General features: G+C 41.6%; 1 protein-coding gene across 4 annotated transcripts in view; it reads left to right on the forward strand.

Moving 5' to 3' along the window:
* Nucleotides 1-19,666, forward strand: part of MYPN (myopalladin) — a 290,321-nt gene that overhangs the window by 182,206 nt on the left and 88,449 nt on the right. For 3 of the 4 annotated variants that reach the window (XM_073596444.1, XM_073596445.1, XM_073596446.1), the window contains 4 exons: nt 2,329-2,380; nt 17,840-17,957; nt 18,573-18,638; nt 19,107-19,248. In XM_073596444.1, coding sequence (XP_073452545.1) covers nt 2,329-2,380; nt 17,840-17,957; nt 18,573-18,638; nt 19,107-19,248 — 378 coding nt within the window. Of the gene's footprint in view, nt 1-2,328; nt 2,385-17,839; nt 17,958-18,572; nt 18,639-19,106; nt 19,249-19,666 lie in introns of those variants that run through there. The other variant, XM_073596447.1, reaches the window with a different exon arrangement.

A 19,666-nucleotide genomic window follows, 5' to 3' on the forward strand; every position in this document is an offset into this window, starting at 1 on the left:
ACTAAACTGCGCTCAATAGTACAAGACATTAAATGGAACCAAATCCTAGAAACATTGAACAATGAGGAAAAATGGGAGTATCACCCAGTGCGTTCCAATGGGCAATAAATATAGAAGAGTGAAGGTTAAACCTGGGTGGCTAAACAATAATGTAAAAAGTCATATTAAAGATAAAAAATAGCTTTTACAAAATATAAAGGGGTCATTGTCAGCATTCCAACACTACAAGGAATGCAATAAGACGTGTAAGAGCGCAATCAGGGCAGCTAAAAAAAGACTATGAGGAGAGTAAAAAAAATCCCATCAAATTTTTAAAGAATATTAACAATAAAAAAGTGAGGTCAGAGTATATTGGCCACATAAATGACGATGAAGGGAAATTGGTTACAAATGACAAGGATGAAGGCAACTGTACTAAATGCTTTCTACACAGTTTTTACACAGAAAAAAAGGAGGGGTACAACAACCACAACTGTATTGTTAGTAACGTGTCACAGGATCTAACCTTGTGGCTAACAGTGTCCAGAAAAGACTAGAAATGCTTAACACAAATAAATCAGCAGGACCGGATGGCTTACACTGGAGAGTCCTCAAAGAACTCAGTCAGGTTATATCCAGACCATTATTCCTAATCTTTATGGACAGCATACTGACAGAAATGGTGCCAGCTGATTGGAGAAAAGCCCACGTGGTACCAATATTCAAAAAAAGGGCAGAGATATGTTCCTGGAAACAACAGGCCTGTCAGTCTAACATCGACAGTATGTAAACTATTGGAGTGGATGATCAGGGACTATATCTAAGAATTTTCTGATGAAAACAGTATCATTAGTAGTAATTAGCATGGGTTTATGAAGGGTCATTCTTGCCAAACCAATCTGTTAACATTCTATGAGGAACTGAGCTGCCATATGGATAAAGGAAGGCCTGTGGATGTGGTGTATCTGGATTTTGCAAAAGCATTCAATACAGTTCCCCACAAACGCTTAATCTACCAACTGAGGTCGGTAGGCATGGACCATAGGGTTTGCTCATGGATAGAAAACTGGTTACAGGGGCGTGTCCAAAGGGTGGTGATAAATAACATGTACTCAGAATGGTCTGGAGTGGTAAGTGGGGTACCCCTAGGCTCTGTCCTAGGACCAATTCTGTCATACATTCATACATGATATAGAGGTTGGTATAAACAGCTCAATCTCAGTTTTTGCTGCTGAAACAAAAATAAGTAGGGCAATAACTTCACACCAGGATATAGAAACTTTACAAGAAAACCTGAATATAATAATTGGGTGGGCAACTATATGAGGTTTACTGTTTTAAATGAGGTTTAATGTTGAAAAATGTAATGCACTGGGGGGCTAAAATTATAAACGCAAATTACTTGCTAGGGAGAGAGCCTCTGAGGGATTCCAGGATGGAGAAAGATCTGGGGTCCTAGTAGAAGACAGACTGAGCAATAGCATGCAATGTCAAGCTTCAGCAAGCAAAGCCAGCAGACTATTAGCATGCAAAAAAGGGAATTTACTCCAGAGATAAAACTATAACCTGCAAATTTCTAAAGCTCTGGTTCGGCCATATCTGGAGTATTCCATCCAGTTCTGGTCACTAATCCTCAGGAAGGAAGTGCTGGAACTGGAATTAGTTCAGAGAAGGGCAACAAAATTAATAAGGGGACTGGAGGACTTCAATTACGAGGAACAACTACAAGCTCTAAACTTATTCTCCCTGAAGAAGAGACTCTTGAGAGGAGATATGATAGCAATATGAAAATATCTCAATGCTGATCCAAACGTAGGTAGAAAACTATTTAGTGTCGGGGAACCCTCTTCCACAATTGGTGGTGTCAGCGGGAAGTATTGATAGTTTTAAAAGACTCTTGGACGTGCATCTTAGTGAACACAACATACAGGGATATGGGAGATGATTATCGACATTGACACACATACACCTACACAGGTTGAACTAGATGCAATAGTGCCTTTATTCAACCTTACCAACTAATAAACTATAAGCAAATATCTATGGGCACTGTCAGCCTCTCATTGCTTTGCATAGAATTTTTGGCTGTAGCCGTTTGCCCCAAACTGTTTGCGTCCTGGGGGCAATTATCTGCAGGTAATTGTTGCATGTCCAATTACATGCGAATGACTGCTGGCACTGTCAGCTTCTCATTGCTTTATATAAGAGCTTCCCACCCACGGCTGTGCACATACATTCGTCTGAGTCTTCCACTAGATACTTGCACTCTGCTCCTAATCTCAAGTGAGAATGGGTGCATATATATGCTTGTAATAAATGTAACACAATTCTTTTTTTTCTTTTGCTTAGGAGCATCATCCTCTGATTCTGAAGGTGACACAAGCAAGACTGACTTGGATCAGTACGTATGTGGTGTTCAGTTTTTTCTTTTTATTATATTCTCTTTTTATAAAGGAAGCATGTATCTAGAGATATGTTGAGGATGCCATTACTGACCTTCTGAAAATGATAGTTACCTGGCTGATTGATTTGGAAAATGCTTGCAAATCAGGAAAATCAGAGTGAGGTTAGCATTTCTACCTGTAGCGGTATTCCAATTTTTCCTGTCACAGCTGAAGCCTGGGCTGTTCTGCCACATTAGGGAGTGTTGAAGCTTGCCACTAAGCTCCATTCCTGCCTCCGTACCCCTACTGGTCCAGAACTATGGAATGAGCAGGAGGCAGTAAAGGATAGGCAAGCTTCAGCACTATCAGGAAGTCAGAATGGCCTGAGATTTGTCCATGACAGATATGTTTGAGAGCCTGCTGCAGGTATGTACACCTCTAATGCCTGTACTTTATACCTGCATAAGTTTGGTTTTCCCCCTTCCCCCTAACAGTCTTTTTAAAGTTTTAAAGCCATTGGGTAAGCACAACGGCTAGAGTATTTTCAGAAAAAGAGCTCAGCAATAGCATTGGAAATGTCTCCATATTTACTCACTACAGGTCAAGGCTGGTTCGTCTTGACATAGACTTAGAAAGATTTTCTTCAGGCTTGTTTCTTACAGTAGGGCAAGAGTAATAATTAGGGTGCTAGGTGTGGTTTTGATAAAAGATAAATGTACATTGGGTGGATGGTTCACTCTATTTATCAGGAACTCATATTATTTACGTGTTACACGGCCAGCTAACTAGGTGAGACAATTATCAAAGTATACTCTTCACCATACTACCTCTCCAAAATCAGACCTTTCCTAGAATGTGATCTTTCCCAGTCAACAGCTTCAAAATGGTATATGTCTTTCAGTCAGCAACTGCAGAATAGGATCTCTTGTAATCAGCAAATCAAGAGTGGAATCTTTCTCAGTCAGCAGCACCAGAATGTAACTTTTCCCAGTCAGCCATACCAGACTGGATCTCTCTTAGTCAGCATCTCCAGAATGGGATCTCTTCCAGTTAGCTGCTCCAGAATAGAATATTTCCAAATCAGCAGCACCAGAATGGAGTATCTACCAATCAGAAGCTCCAAAATAGGATCTCTCCCAGTCAGCATTTCAAGAATGGGACATTTCCCAGGCAACAACTCCAGAAGAAAATCATATGTGCCCCTAAATAAATACATAACCTGATAGTTTCCAGCTGTATAGCTGATTTTAGCTGCACTTGAAGAACAACTGTTGGGTCATGTAGACGTTAAGTAGATATTGAGCACTTCTGAGCATTATAAGCACTCATTTTTGTTCACAGAGATTTCCCAGGATGTTTCAAAATCCCTGTGCAAGTGAGCAATAATTATTCCCTTTTCTGTGAAAAGAATGGACTAGAACTTTTACAACACATTTTTTATGGCCACATTCATGTGCTGTCATAGTTGGATAACTATGAAATGCAGATGTTTACTAAAGGGTGTTATGTACATTTGAGCATCAGAAACATTTGTTAGCGGACACAAATGTTTTCCAACATGTGCAAACAAGTGATGATTCCTTTTCAGTGGATCAAAGGAAACTCTTAATTCAGTGTTGCCAAGAACACTGTGGTGGGTTCTGGCATTCCAACAGTGTGAGAGAGGATGGGCACATATCTTACTACCCAGAGACGTAACTAGAACCTTCAGGGCCCCAATGCAAGAAACCATCAAGGGCTCCCTTAAACCTGTCCAGGGGTCCTTTCCATAAATCCTGGTGCCCTTTACACTGGTCCCTTTCCATCAGTCCCAGGGCACTTTCCTTTGATCCTGGGGCCCTTCCCTCAGTCGCAAGTGTGACATTTGCAACCCTGGTAGTTCTGCCACTGACATACACCACAACCCCAGTCAATTACATGGGGACACCATGACCCCAATCAATAAATGACATGGGGACAACACAATCCCAATCAATAAATGACATGGAGGAGCACTATGATCCTAATCAATAAATTACATGGGGACAGCATGATCCTAATCAATAAATGACACAGGGACACCAATCAATAAATTACATGGAGATACCATAATCCCCAATCAGCAAATTACATGGAGACACCACACTTCCAATCAATAAATGGAATGGAGGCACCACACTTCCAATCAATAAATGGCATGGAGACACCACACTTTCAATCAATAAATGGCATGGGGACACCTCACTTCCAATCAAAAAATGGCATAGGAACACCATGCTCCCCACCCCCCTTGAACTCTGTCATGCACACACTATGGCAGCAATGTCCCCTCCTCTGCAATGCTGTCACTTGGTCCTTCTTTCAGTTCTTTGAATTCCTCCATCTTCTGCACAGGACTTAGACTGAGACAACTGGTCAAACCCAGAGAAATGGATTAGGTAGCCACACGGCCGCCATGGGCCCCCCGCGGTGGTGGAACAACAGGGCCTGGTCGCAGGTGCGACCTTTGCGACACTGGCAGTTACTACCTGTTACTACCTATCCCTTTTAGTGAGATTTGTGTCTGTCTACAGCCTGCCTCAGAGGACTATACTATCAGAACTAGGACATGCACCTCTGTCTGTATATTTCAAAGTGTACACCCAAATAAAATATCTTGTCAACATAATAAAAATACAAATGCCACCTACTATTTACAATAAAGTCTGAGCTGTTTCTTATTTTGCTATGCTGCTTGATTATTATTATTATTATACAGGATTTATATAGCGCCAACAGTTTATGCAGCGCTTTACAACATTAGGGAGGACAGTACAAGTACAATACAATTCAATACAGGAGGAATCAGAGGGCCCTGCTTGTTAGAGCTTACAATCTAGGAGGGACACTCGAACATTGGCTGTTCGTCCGTTCCTCGAAAATGAACATTATGGGCCGTTCGCGCCAAATTTGAGCGGCGCTTAATGGTCCATAATGCACTGCGGGAGTGCAGTGCATTGCTGTGTGATGATTGGCCAGAGCATGCACCATGACCTGCATGCTTTGGCCAATCACAGCACCCTCAGCAAGGTGCCTTTCGCCAATCATGGCTCAGGTGGACTAAGTCCACGCCCCCCACTATATAAGGCCGCCTGCACGTCGGCCTCGAGTAGTGTGTTGTTGGCGTGGACGGAGAGAGAGTCTCATTTAGATTGAGCAGGCAGGCGGATTATTCAGTTAGCTGCAGTGTATTTAATATATATATATATATATATATATATATATATATATATATATATATATATATATATATATATATACAGATAGTCTTGTGTATATATATATATATATATATATGTATATCCACTGTATCCAGTTTAGCTAGATCTGACTGCAGTCCATTCCTGGTGTACTGTTTCTAATATACTTCAGGGAGGCAGGTGATTCAGTTAGCTGCAGTGTATTTAATATATATATATATATATATATATATATATATATATATATATATACACAGATAGTCTTATATATATATATATATATATATATCCACTTCATACAGTTTAGCTATATCTCACTGCAGGCCGTTCCTGGTGTACTGTTTCTAATATACTTCAGGCGGTGTACACAGTACCGTGCACCCCTAGTGCAGTTGATATTACTTTTCTGGTGGTGTACACAGTACACAATATGCACAGTGCACCCATAGTTGCTATTAGACTTCTAGTGGTATACACAATACCGTGCACCCATAGTGCAGTTGCTACTACTTTTCTGGTGGTGTACACAGTACACAATACAGTGTATAGTGTGGTGTTGCAAAACAAAATCCCCATCATGTCCGGAAGGCCACCAAGGAGAGGCAGACACTCACAGGCCACTAAACTTGGGTTTAGTGGCTGACTGCTGCAGATGGGAGTCTAGGTGGTTGAGGAAGATAGGTCTGCTGGAACACCAACATGGATCCCACAGGGGCTAGAGCATAAGATTCCCCAGGGCACAGAGTCTAAGAGCCAGCAGCTGTTCACCAGAGCCTCTAGTGGTGAGGATGGACTGGGCTACAACTGGCTGCAGGTCGTGACCCCCAGGCTCTCCCAGCTCACACCCACAGTAGGCTATAGGAGGACAGAGATAGTAAGGGAATAAGTCAAAGGTCGGGGCGACTAGCAGACCAGGATAAACATAGAACACGTCAAAGGTCAGGGTCACAAGCAGGCAGGGATAGTCGAGAACAAGCCAAGATCGGTAACTGGAATCAGACGTAAAGACACAGCAAGATGCACACGAAAGCTAAACACACAAGGGTTGATCAGCAAGGCAGGCTTGCAGTGCACAGGTTAATTTAGAGTTCCCTGATAAGGGGCTGGGGTGGAGCCATGCTTTGAGGAGAGATTATTTTAGTAGCCAGGTGAGAGTGGCTGGCCTCTAAAGGTGAACACATGGAGGAGAGGTAAGCCGACAGACAAAGATTACTGCATAACCATGACAGCTTCGTTCAGTCAGAGGTAGAGCAGTGGAGAAGGTGGCTGGCTGACTGATGCCTTTAGACAATTTTTCAGTCCTCAGCGCAAGGTCTGATCGGTTCAAGCAACCATCGCCAGCGTCTGCATTACATGGTGCAGGAATATGTAGGGGCAAGAGTAGACTTGGAGACCTTTCCAACAGAGCATCCACTGGGTTACTGGGTCTTGAGGATGGACCACTGGCCAGAACTTGCTCAATATGCAATTGATCTACTGGCCTGTCCTGCATCCAGTGTTCTTTCTGAACGCACATTCAGTGCTGCTGGAGTGCGCCTGTCCACAGACTCCCTTGATAGGCTCACATTCATAAATATGAATCAGTCTTGGATCAGCAGCAGCTATCAAGCACCTGATGCTGATGTAACTGATTGATTTTTCTATGGATTTGGGATCCCTTGAAGACTGCCTATGCTGAGTGACTATCCTATTCCTCCTCAATCTAGATGATGCTAGCTTCCAACAATATTTTTGGTTTAGGGCACCACCACCACTGCCTAAGGCCCAGTTTTTCTGTCCCTGTTTAACAGGGGCATGTAATTATAATTTCTGATCTAATATTTCACAGCTGGGCCTGTTCCTGTGCCCAACAAGAGTATCTGTGAGGGGTGTTGTGGCACCACCACCACCAAAGGCCTAATTTTTCTGTCCCTGTCCCATCAGCAGAAAAAAAGGACAAGCGTGCCCCACAGCCACCTGCAGAGGATGCACCATGTCCATGACCAGCACTGGGGACTGTAGACACAGAGCCTGCTTGTCCTATTGTAGTGGCCTGTGAATGGCTGCCTCTCCTTGGTGGCCTTCTGGACATGATGTATATTTTGTTTTGCAACACCGCACTACACTGTATTGTGTACTGTCTTGTTTGTAACCCGGGGACCGCCTGTATACTGCTGCTGTTCAGAGTATATAGGGCCTGGGGGCCCCACGTCTTTTTTCTTATTTGGGTGCGGGGTTCCCCTTAATATCCATATTAGACCCGGTAGTGGGCTGGGGGGGAGGGGGCAAAATTACATTACTGCCGCAAGCAGTTTTAAATTACTTTTTTTCCTTTAGAAATGTCATTTTGTGCAGGGACTGTTCTACTATAGAACAGAACTATGTATGGATGTGAGTTAGGGACCTTAGATTGTAAGCTCCTTGAGGGTAGGGACTGATGTGAATGTACAATGTATATGTAAAGCGCTGCGTAAATTGACGGCGCTATATAAGTACCTGAAATAAATTTAAAAAAAATAAACTATATAATATAGACACCCCCAGGCAGGATATTTAAAGGAAAATTACACTTTTATTGTTTCACTTTAAGCATTATTAAAATCACTGCTCCCTGAAAAACAGCCATTTTTAAAACTTTTTTTGCATTGATACATGTCCACTGGGGCAGGACCCGGGTCCCCAAACACTTTTTATATCAATAAATTGCATATCAGCCTTTAAAATTAGCACTTTTGATTTTTCACGTTTGAGTCCCATAGACTTTAACGGGGTTTGCATGTTCGCATGAGTTTTTGGTCTGTTCGCATGTTCTGCTGCGAACCGAATCGGGGGGTGTTTGGCTCATCTCTAGTGCTGATCTGTCTCTGGTTATTTTAGAGGTTAGCCTTTTGTGACATTCACATTATCCTGTTAGTCTTAATTTTCCCTTGTTGGTGAGCTTTGACCTTGAATTGCTCTTTCTCTTTGACATTGTAGCTTGCCCACTTTTGGTATATGCTATTACTATTTGTGACGAAGCCCCATACTCCTGAGGAGTATGTCTGCTGTATAAGCTTCCCTTGCCAGGTAACAGCATGTTCTAAGATTCCTTAGCCCACCCAGTCCCTAGCTGTAACTCAGTGTAGGGTGAATAAAAGTATAAGATTTTTATTGAAGATCAGACACAATTATATATCCCTGGAGAAAATCCTCCCTCCTTGTTGGCATAGAGACACTGCTGCACACTGTCACTTTATGTGCTGTATGTTTGTTACACAGGGTAAGTCACTTTTTTATTGCGATATGCACTTTAGTGATTGCTGACACGTTCACATTGCTGTTATTTAGTCTTATGTATATGGTGAGATTTATCCATTTATTTTGTTATCACTGATGATCGTTTTTCCCTATTATGACCTGCTGCCGTGAGAGTGTATAGTCCTGCATGGCTGATGACATTAATCACCACAGTTGAATATTTTTAATTTCTTTTTTGGTGCACATTATAATGCACGTCACAGAATATAAAAACTATTCTTAGTTATTTTACTCAGGATTAGCGCAGCACCATCTATCTATACCACTATTTACCCACAGGGTCCGGTTTGTACCCGATTCGGTGCAGGCAGCTTTTCCCACTAGTCTGTTTTGCTACATACTTGATAGCGCGTGAATAATCATATATCTCTATTAAATCCCCAGTCTCTGGAACTGGTGTCTGGGAATAGAGGTTCACCATCTCCTGTCCGTGGAACCCAGAAGATTTTATCAGTGCTGGGCAGAGGCTAGCAGAACTCTGCCCTGTTGTTAAGCTTTGGGAATGACAATCTCCGGAGGTTTTGCTGCCGATTCTTGGGCATACTGCTGAACGTGTTCTAGCAGTTTTCTGTATGCCCTTTACAGGTGCTGTTCTTTCCTTACCAAATATTCTAGATCAGTTTTAAGCTCTGAGACCCCTGCAAGACCAAGTCTCTCTGTATTCTCGCAGGTCCTCAAGGGTAAGTTCCCATTCATCGCCAAAGACAAAACCATCTGTAAGGCTCTCCTACAGCAATCCAGGGTTGCCAAAGTCATAGCCCTCTGGAGAGCATTTTGTTGTCTTCCCTAAATATTCCTTCTCTGTGTGCCATTGCAGAGCCTGAAATCGATTGTCCAGCTCTATCTCCTAGTGGACCAGCCTGTCCAACTCAGACACCCATTGCTCCTGGGGTCGCTCTCCCAGGAATGGCATTCGCAAATCCCGTTGGTCACTGGCCCCATTGCCCTGGGGTTGGAAAGCACTTGCCCTGGTGCATACCAGCAACCTGAAGGGTTCCAGTCCAGAGCTCCACCCAAATCCGCTGCCTGAGCTTCAGGTATTTATCCGCAGACACAGTCCTGGGGTATACTGAAAGGGCAATCTGCAGCAGCCCCGCAAACTCTGATGCCAGGTCCATATCTCCGCTGGGGCGACCAAAGTCTGCTATCCTGATCTTGGATCCCAGTGGTGGTTTGGACGTGTTCACAGCAAGAAAGCACTATCCTACCGCTGCCACCAATGTGACGGACCCTGTACCAGCACAATTCAAGATCCCTTAGCCCACCCAGTCACTAGCCATAACTCAGTGTAGGGTGGATAAAAGCATAAGAATTTTATTGAAGAACAGACACAAGTATATATCCCTGGAGACAATCCTCCCTCCTTGTTGGTATAGAGACACGGGGTGGGGTAAACTTTACATCCAATAACATGAGGCATAGGTACATTCAATTTTTTCAACAAATTTTATAAACAAAAACCAGGCATGCAGCCAACTTTGTCAGTGGGAAGGACACTTGAGGAAACTTCCACTTTCTTACTTTATCTCTGGTCTTAATGCTTGGAACATGCATAATACACACAGTAAAGAGGGTGGGGTAGCATTAGTGACCAGCATTAACCCCATAGACCCGGCTGGAAGAAGTGTGGCTTCTTGGACCTTTGAAGCTGAACAAGGAGTTTCCTGACCTCTCTAAGGTAAGCTGGGTTCCATGGGCCCCCCCACCCAAAGTACACCCAAAGTGACTCCACACTATTATTTTGAGACTTTTTGTTAAAGCATTAAATAACTGCTGTTTTTTGATCATCTGCAATTTTCACACAGACAGTTTCCCTGACAAATTTGGAAATCTGAAAATTTCCCTATGTTGTTTTATAAACTTCTAAAGTTAGGTACACACGAGCTAAAAACAGTCGATTTGGCAGTTACTAGCCAACTCTGGGCCCCTGTATATAGCTCCTTGTCTGACAGAAGCCATTCTTATGTGCGGCTTCTGTTGAATGAGCATGCTGGAAAACCAGTTTCCAATCAGTGCTCACAGACAAAAGCTGCAAGTACTGATCACTGCGATCTGTATGTTTTTTTTCGTTCAGCCCACTGGATTGAACAAAAAAAAAACTTCCCGGGTGTACCCAGCATAATTACATATTGCCACACCATAGTTATAGCCTACACATACTGCTATTTCATGTGAACAGATGTATAAATAATCACTCTAAATGAGAAACATTAACCACTTCAGCCCCAGAAGGATTTACCTCCTTCCTGACCAGAGCACTTTTTACAATTTGGCACTGCGTCGCTTTAACTGCTAATTGCGCGGTCATGCAATGCTGTACCCAAACGAAATTTGCGTCCTTTTGTTCCCACAAATAGAGCTTTCTTTTGATGGTATTTGATCACCTCTGCCGTTTTTATTTTTTGCGCTATACACGGAAAAAGACCGAAAATTTTGAAAAAAAGTGATATTTTCTACTTTTTGTTCTAAAAAAAATCCAATAAACTCAATCTTAGTCATACATTTAGGCCAAAATGTATTCAGCCATATGTCTTTGGTAAAAAAAAATGTCAATAAGTGTATATTTATTGGTTTGCACAAAAGTTATAGCGCCTACAAACTAGGGTACATTTTCTGGAATTTACACAGCCTTTAATTTATGACTGCCTATGTCGTTTCTTGAGGTGCTAAAATGGCAGGGCAGTACAAAACCCCCACAAATGACCCCATTTTGGAAAGTAGACACCCCAAGGAAATTGCTGAGAGGCATGTTGAGCCCATTGAATATTCATTTTTTTTCTCCCAAGTGATTGAATAATGACGAAAAAAAAAAAATTACAAAAAGTTGTCACTAAATGATATATTGCTCACACAGGCCATGGGCATATGTGGAATTGCACCCCAAAATACATTTAGCTGCTTCTCCTGAGTATGGGGATACCACATGTGTGGGACTTTTTAGGAGCCTAGCCGCGTACGGGGCCCCGAAAACCAATCACCGCCTTCAGGATTTCCAAGGGTGTAAATTTTTGATTTCACTCTTCACTGCCTATCACAGTTTCGGAGGCCATGGAATGCCCAGGTGGCACAACCCCCCCCCCCCAAATTACCCCATTTTGGAAAGTAGACACCCCAAGCTATTTGCTGAGAGGCATGGGGAGTATTTTGCAGCTCTCATTTGTTTTTGAAAATGAAGAAAGTCAAGAAAATTTTTTTTTTTTTTCTTTTTATAATTTTCAAAATTTTGTGACAAAAAGTGAGTTCTGCAAAATACTCACTATACCGCTCAGCAAAAAGCTTGGGGTGTCTACTTTCCAAAATGGGGTCATTTGGGGGGGGTTTTGCCACCTGGGCATTCCATGGCCTCCGAAACTGTGATAGGCAGTGAAGAGTGAAATCAAAAATTTACGCCCTTAGAAAGCCTGAAGGCGGTGCTTGATTTTCGGGGTCCCAAAAAGTCCCACACATGTGGTATCCCCATACTCAGGAGAAGCAACAGAATGTATTTTGGGGTGTAATTTCACATATTCCCATGGCATGTTTGAGCAATATATCATTTAGTGACAACTTTGTGCAAAAAAAAAAAAAAAAAATTGTCTCTTTCCCGCAACTTGTGTCACAATATAAAATATTCCATGGACTCGACATGCCTCTCAGCAAATAGCTTGGGGTGTCTACTTTCCAAAATGGGGTCATTTGGGGGGGTTTTGAACTGTCCTGGCATTTTATGCACAACATTTAGAAGCTTATGTCATACATCACCCACTCTTTTAACCACTTGAAGTCAAAGCCCTTTCTGACACTTTTTGATTACATGAAAAAATTATTTTTTTTGCAAGAAAATTACTTTGAACCTCCACACATTATATATTTTTTTTTTAAAGCAAATGCCCTACAGATTAAAATGGTGGGTGTTTTATTTTTTTTTTCACACAGTATTTGTGCAGCGATTTTTCAAACGCATTTTTTGGGGAAAAAACACACTTTTTTAAATTTTAATGCACTAAAACACACTATATTGCCCAAATGTTTGATGAAATAAAAAAGATGATCTTAGGCCGAGTACATGGATACCAAACATGACATACTTTAAAATTGCGCACAAACGTGCAATGGCGACAAACTAAATACATTTTTAAAAGCCTTTAAAAGCCTTTACAGGTTACCACTATAGATTTACAGAGGAGGTCTACTGCTAAAATTACTGCCCTCGATCTGACCTTCGCGGTGATACCTCACATGCATGGTGCAATTGCTGTTTACATTTGACGCCAGACCGACGCTTGCGTTCGCCTTATCGCGAGAGCAGGGGGGACAGGGGTGCTTTTTTTTTTTTTTTTTTTCTTTATTATTTTTTTGCTTTTATCTTATTTTTAAACTGTTCCTTTCATTTTTTTTTTAAATCATTTTTATTGTTATCTCAAGGAATGTAAATATCCCCTATGATAGCAATAGGTAGTGACAGGTACTCTTTTTTGAAAAAATTGGGGTCTATTAGACCCTAGATTTCTCCTCTGCCCTCAAAGCATCTGACCACACCAAGATCGGTGTGATAAAATGCTTTCCCAATTTCCCAATGGCGCTGTTTACATCCGGTGAAATCTAAGTCATAAAATGCTCGTAGCTTCCGGTTTCTTAGGCCATAGAGATGTTTGGAGTCACTCTGGTCTCTGATCAGCTCTATGGTCAGCTGGCTGGTTTTACCGGCTGCATTCTCAGGTTCCCTGTTGAGACAGGAGAGCCAGAGAAAAACACGGAAGACGGTGGGGGGGGGGGCATTCCCTCCCACTGCTTGTAAAAGCAGTCTGGAGGCTAATTAGCAGCTAGGATTGCTTTTACATGAAAGCCGACTGCTGGCTGAAAAGAATGATACCAAGATGATACCTAAACCTGCAGGCATCATTCTGGTATAACCACTCAAAGTCGTGAATGGCGTACCTGAAGACAAAAAAATGGTTAACAATAAAGCACAGTAAACGGTAAAGTATAAAAAATTGCATACCTGAAAAGCAAACATGATAAAACATAATAACAATAAAACATTGCAGAATAGAATACAGTAAAAAAGAGCAGAACAGTAGAGAGAATAGAGAGAGAGAGAACAATAAAACGACAATTATTTTTTTTTATTTTATATTTTTGTTTGTGTTTTTTTTTTTTTTTTTACACTTTTTTGTAACTAACTTTTATAACTGTAACCGGTTCCAGGTTCGGGTCTCTCAAAATGCGATGGCATCTTGGGAGACCCTGTGAAAGTGCGCCTAGTCTGTGCAATGCTGTACCCTACGCTAATACTCAACTAGTGAATGGTAGCGTTCAAAACATTCACCAATGCAAAGACAAGGATTGTCAGGACAGGAGGGACAATAATAGCGGGTGTCACGCCTATATCCGCAGCTTGCTGCAGACACGACATCTTTTTTCGGGGGGTTCGCTGGGTAGGGGTACTCGGGAGGACATAAAGAAAATGCCTCTCATGCAGACGACTGCATTTGGTTGGGGATGTGAATGGGGGAATTACGGGTGCTGCAGAAGCGGTGGGTTCCCAAATAGGATTGGCGAATGCAGCAGGAAGGGCATTATGGGCACGACGGGCCTGTGTTTGTATTTTTGGTGGCAGCGGGACACTACTTGTGCTTGCCACCTCACCAGCTTGAACTGCACTTATGGGACTCGCCACGTCACCAAGTCTTACTGCAGTGCTGGTTTGACTACGACCGGGGTGTACTAGGCCGCTGATGCTTGCCACTTCACCAAAACGCTACCAAAAAAACTGTTAGCGATCGCAGGGATCAGGCCTGACTCTGCGAACGCTGCAGTTATGCGTTTAGTGTTTTGTAAGTGACAGTGATCGATTGATACTGCACTTGGGTGGGCTGGGCCGGGCCAGGCGGAGGGGCAAAACGCAGGTGCTAGCAGGTATCTGGGCTGATCCTGCTAACACTGCGTTTTTGGGAACCCTAAACTGCTGGGGACGCTAGTATAGATCTGATCGGATCAGATATTGATCCATTCAGATACTATACCACTAAGGGAGGTGTACGCTGCGTGCGTGGGTGTTAGCGATACTGGCACTAACCTAACGCTGCCTGGGGCTGGTGCTTGCCAGTTCACCAAAACGCTACCAAGAAAACTGTTAGCGATCGCAGGGATCAGGCCTGACTCTGCGAACGCTGCAGTTATGCGTTTAGTGTTTTGTAAGTGGCAGTGATCGATCGATACTGCACTTGGGTGGGCTGGGCTGGGCCGGGCGGAGGGGCAAAACGCAGGTGCTAGCAGGTATCTGGGCTTATCCCGCTAACACTGCGTTTTTGGGAACCCTAAACTGCTGGGGACGCTAGTATAGATCTGATCGGATCAGATATTGATGCATTCAGATACTATACCACTAAGGGAGGCGTATGCTGCGTGCGTGGGTGTTAAAATAAATAAATAAATAAATAAAAAACACTGCTTGGTGTCAGTGTGACGGGGGGGGAGGGGTGATTGGGGGGTGATCGGGGGGAGATTGGGGGGGGGATCGGGGGTGTTATGTGTGCCTGGCATGTTCTACTGTGTGTGTGTGTTCACTCACTGTGAAGTCTTCTCTCCTCGGTGCCGGAACGGAAACTGCCGAGCCGAGGAGAGATGACATCACATCCTCTGCCTGTGTGTACTATACACAGGCAGGGGATGTTACTCATTGTCTGGGAGCGATCGCGAGGGGGGGCCACGATCGGATGGCCTCCCCCTCGCCTCTCAACGCTCCCAGCCAAAAGCTGACCGCCGCTGGCACCGGGGGGGGGTCCGATCGGACCCCCCGCCCGCGGGAAGGCAATCACGTACCAGGTACGTGATTTTGCCTGCCCGTGCCATTCTGCTCACGTATATAGGCGTGAGGCGGTTGGCAAGTGGTTAACACATCAAAGCGGCGCTATTCTCAGTCACAACCTATGACTGGTAAATAAATGTCTCTGTTAGAAATGCAAAAAGAAGAATTTCAGCAAAGACACATAAAGTGAAACTTGGTATGGAGTCTCCAGCTGGATATAACGAGTATGTGTAGCAGATCTGATGAGTGCACCTTTCACCATCTGTTATGTCACCACGTGCTGCACACACCCCCGCAAGGGGTTCTAACTCACCAAAACCAAAAGGTTAACAGGCCTTGGATAGCATCCTCAATCCGATCACTCTCAAGGTCCACCAAGGTAAGTAGTCAAAAGACATCAGCAGTATCCACATGTAGGAAAGAGACCCCACATAGTCCAATACCGTTTTGATAATTTATTTAAAAGTCAAACAAAATAAAATAAAATAAATGAATCTGTAGGCGCAGGGCCATTCCAATATTATCCCTCTAGCTTTCGATCGGTTGGATATACAAGATACCTCTGGTAATTCCTCCTGAGAACACAGGAGCGGGGTACAAACTGGACAAATGATAATAGCTTGTCACAGCTGAAAGGTACTTCCTCCTTCCGGTTTCGGAAGCTTCGGCTTGGAGCGCACTGCGTCGTGACGTAGTTCCAGTTGCCGTGGGGTCACGCCCTGACTAGTTTCGTCATCATGACTTTTTTGAAGAGCGTGGCTTCACGGCGCGATGCTCAGTATTTATCTTAAGGGCAGGAGGTGGAGATTAGTCTTTGCTCCGCCCATATGTATGCATATTTTAGAAGATGTAGGTCTGATTGGTGGGTGCGTTTCTATCATTAATAGAATCGTATCTGTATTCCAACCAACCTTAAGCTACAAGCCATACATCTAAATGTTATCACGTTATAGACAACGTGCTGAACTGAAACTACAACAACAATCTCTCATATAATTTAAAAAAGACTGAAACACGATTCTCATATCGAATGTGGACTCAGCCTCCCTTCTTCCATCTATTAAAGGTGCAGCTTAGTAGGAGAAAGGGCCGCTTATCCTCATAACGATATTTACCATTGTATACATATATAGAAATATAAGATAAAAGAACATTTGATAAAAATGACAACTAATAAGAACTTATTATCATATAAAAAAATTACTATCACATAAAAAATTCCATATAATAGTAACAGTAATAATAACAGTTCCAATGTGATTAGGGTAATGGTTCAGACATGAAACCAGTCAGATTGGTAAAACCTAATTACATTATGTGTTTTTAAAAAATCTCCAGAATAGAATCCAGGAGATTGGTGATAAATTCTACAGCAATGTTATGTGTCTCAAACATGTAAAAAATATATATAAAAAATATATATAATAAATATATATAAACCAACTATAGTCTGTAGGAAAAAAATTTCTGGATCTGATTCAGTCAAACTTTAAAAAAGGCTAAATAGTCGTACTCTCTCATAAACCTAAAAATCACTTATAAAACAATTTATATCGAGTTCTATATTTAACCCTTTCGGGCTAGAGTGTCAGTTAAAAAAATCCATTGAGTTTCTTTTTTTGATAAATCCCTTACAATATTTCCACCCCTCCACGATTGTTTAATGTGATCGATCCCCCAAAATAATAGACCAGAAGGGTCTTGCTCGTGATGTTGTTTGAAATGTAGGGATACATTGTGGTCTTTATAACCAATAGAGATGTTATGCACATGTTCTGCGATTCTAATTCTTAAGAGCCGCTTAGTCCGTCCTATGTACATTAATCCACAAGGACAACGTAAAGCATACACCACATGGGATGTGTTGCATGTGATAAAGTGCTTAATTGCAAACTCCCTGTTGTGAGAAGTTGAGGTGAACTTTTCTATTTTCCTCATAGGTTTAGTCACCGTTCTGCAGACTTTGCATTTCCGGCATGCAAAAAAGCCATTTTGGTCCCAGAATATACTGCTATTTCAGTCAATTGAATGTCTTACATTGGCAGCTGTGCTATAATTGTGATCTGCTTGTTTTGCCTTAAATGTTTTTTGCCATTTTGTGTATTTTTGTCTTTGTGTTGGTACATTTTGAGCCAAAATATTCAGATGAATGAATACCAACATGTCACTGACTTTGCTGTATTGTTGTGAAGGTCACAAGCTGAACATCTGTCATTAGTTACTCCAGAGATACCAAAGGAATCCGTTTGCCAAGAGATAAATGTTCCAATCACAATTGTACAGAATGTACAACCAACAATGATACAGCAGGTAAGTAATGTGATACGTTCATATATACAGCTAATGATAGAAAAATATGATATATCTTAAATGAGTAAATCACAATGAGTCTCATATATAGGAAGTTGAAGGTACTGTATGTACAAAACTGAACCTTTGCTGTAAAAGTTAAGCTTTGCAACACCCCTTTCTGCCTCTCCAGTACAAAAGCTCAGGAGTCTTGTATAGTCTCAGATATAGCAAATAACATCCGTTTTTACATCCGGTTTTCTTTAGCTTAAATCTAGCCAGGTACGATTTTTTAAACATACAATTGATGTAAATGCAGTGCATATCATTGAATATAAAAGATACAATAATTCAGACTGCTCTAACATTAAACATAGACACAAATATTTAACAGACTCCTACATATTTAAATGTGAAAGATCCAGTCACCATAGCTAAATGTCCAGCTTATTGGGTAGATATTGAATTCTGAGAATAATGGGCACCAAGACAAAAAGAGAGGGTGATTCCTCTCAGCAAAGACATAGACAGCAATAAAAACAGTGATTTAACCGTTCCCTACACTATTTAAAATGTATTTTGGGAAATGCAACTGTTTTAATTTATTTTCCTTTCTGATTCATTGATATTTCACAGGACCCGAATACATACCTACAAGGATTGGATGGAAGACCATTAATGGCTGCTCCTGTTTTCACTAAGGTAAATGATCCTAATCTGCTGTAATTAGGCAGAAAATATAGGCAAATATATTACACAAACAATACATCTTTTTATAATTGATTAAATAATGAGTTATTAAATCACCCAGACTGGAGTATTACAGAAAAGTAATCCATTTTATCTACTAAGAATAAATAGTTGGTCACTCTCTCACAATTTAGATTTCTATATTATATACAAATCATCTACCTGTTTCCGCAGTGAAACAGAAAATGAAACGTATTCAATCCTACTCTTCCAGACATTTAATAGTCTTTTCTGTACAATATTATCCAAAGAGTATATTTTGGTAATCTTTTATTTTCTGGGAGGTTTATACATCTCTGTTTCAATTTGTGAATACCCTTGTTTTTGTTTTTTGTTTTGTGAAACTAAAAATAATTTGACACCCTAAACATGTCCCAATATCTGCTATTTCCTATTTTTTCCCTACGTTTTATTTACCAGACATTGCAGGACATAACGGCCTCTGAGGGTCAGTTAGTTGTGTTTGAGAGCAGAGTGAAAGGATCTCCATATCCAAAGGTGGAATGGTACAGGGAAGGAACTCTGATTGAAGATTCTCCAGATTTTCGAATTTTGCAGAAAAGTATGTAAATACTGTCTTATTTTTTACTACTGTCAGCTTCTTAGTTGGTTTGTATAAGATGTTTTCTGATGTTATAAATTCCTTATTTATAAGCTACAACATTTAGACTAATTAACTCATTAGTAAGTTTAAGGCCTAAATTATGAGCATATTGCAAAAAACAATGATGTGCCAGCCTACATAGCATGACTACATTACTGTAACATCCTGAGTTGTGATTGGTTGATGTGGTATAAACCAAATTAATTTTGCAGACTTACAAAAATAAGCAGGATAGTATAAAATGCAGAATTATTATCTACACCCAAATAACGGTAAGACAATCTATCCACAAACTTACATTATATGGCCAAAAGGATGTGGACACTCCAAAATATTGAATTAATTTGCACAAAACTAGGACCTCAAAGTCATGGTT

Source organism: Aquarana catesbeiana, linkage group LG08, assembly GCF_042186555.1.
Source record: "Aquarana catesbeiana isolate 2022-GZ linkage group LG08, ASM4218655v1, whole genome shotgun sequence".
NCBI lineage: Eukaryota > Metazoa > Chordata > Amphibia > Anura > Ranidae > Aquarana > Aquarana catesbeiana.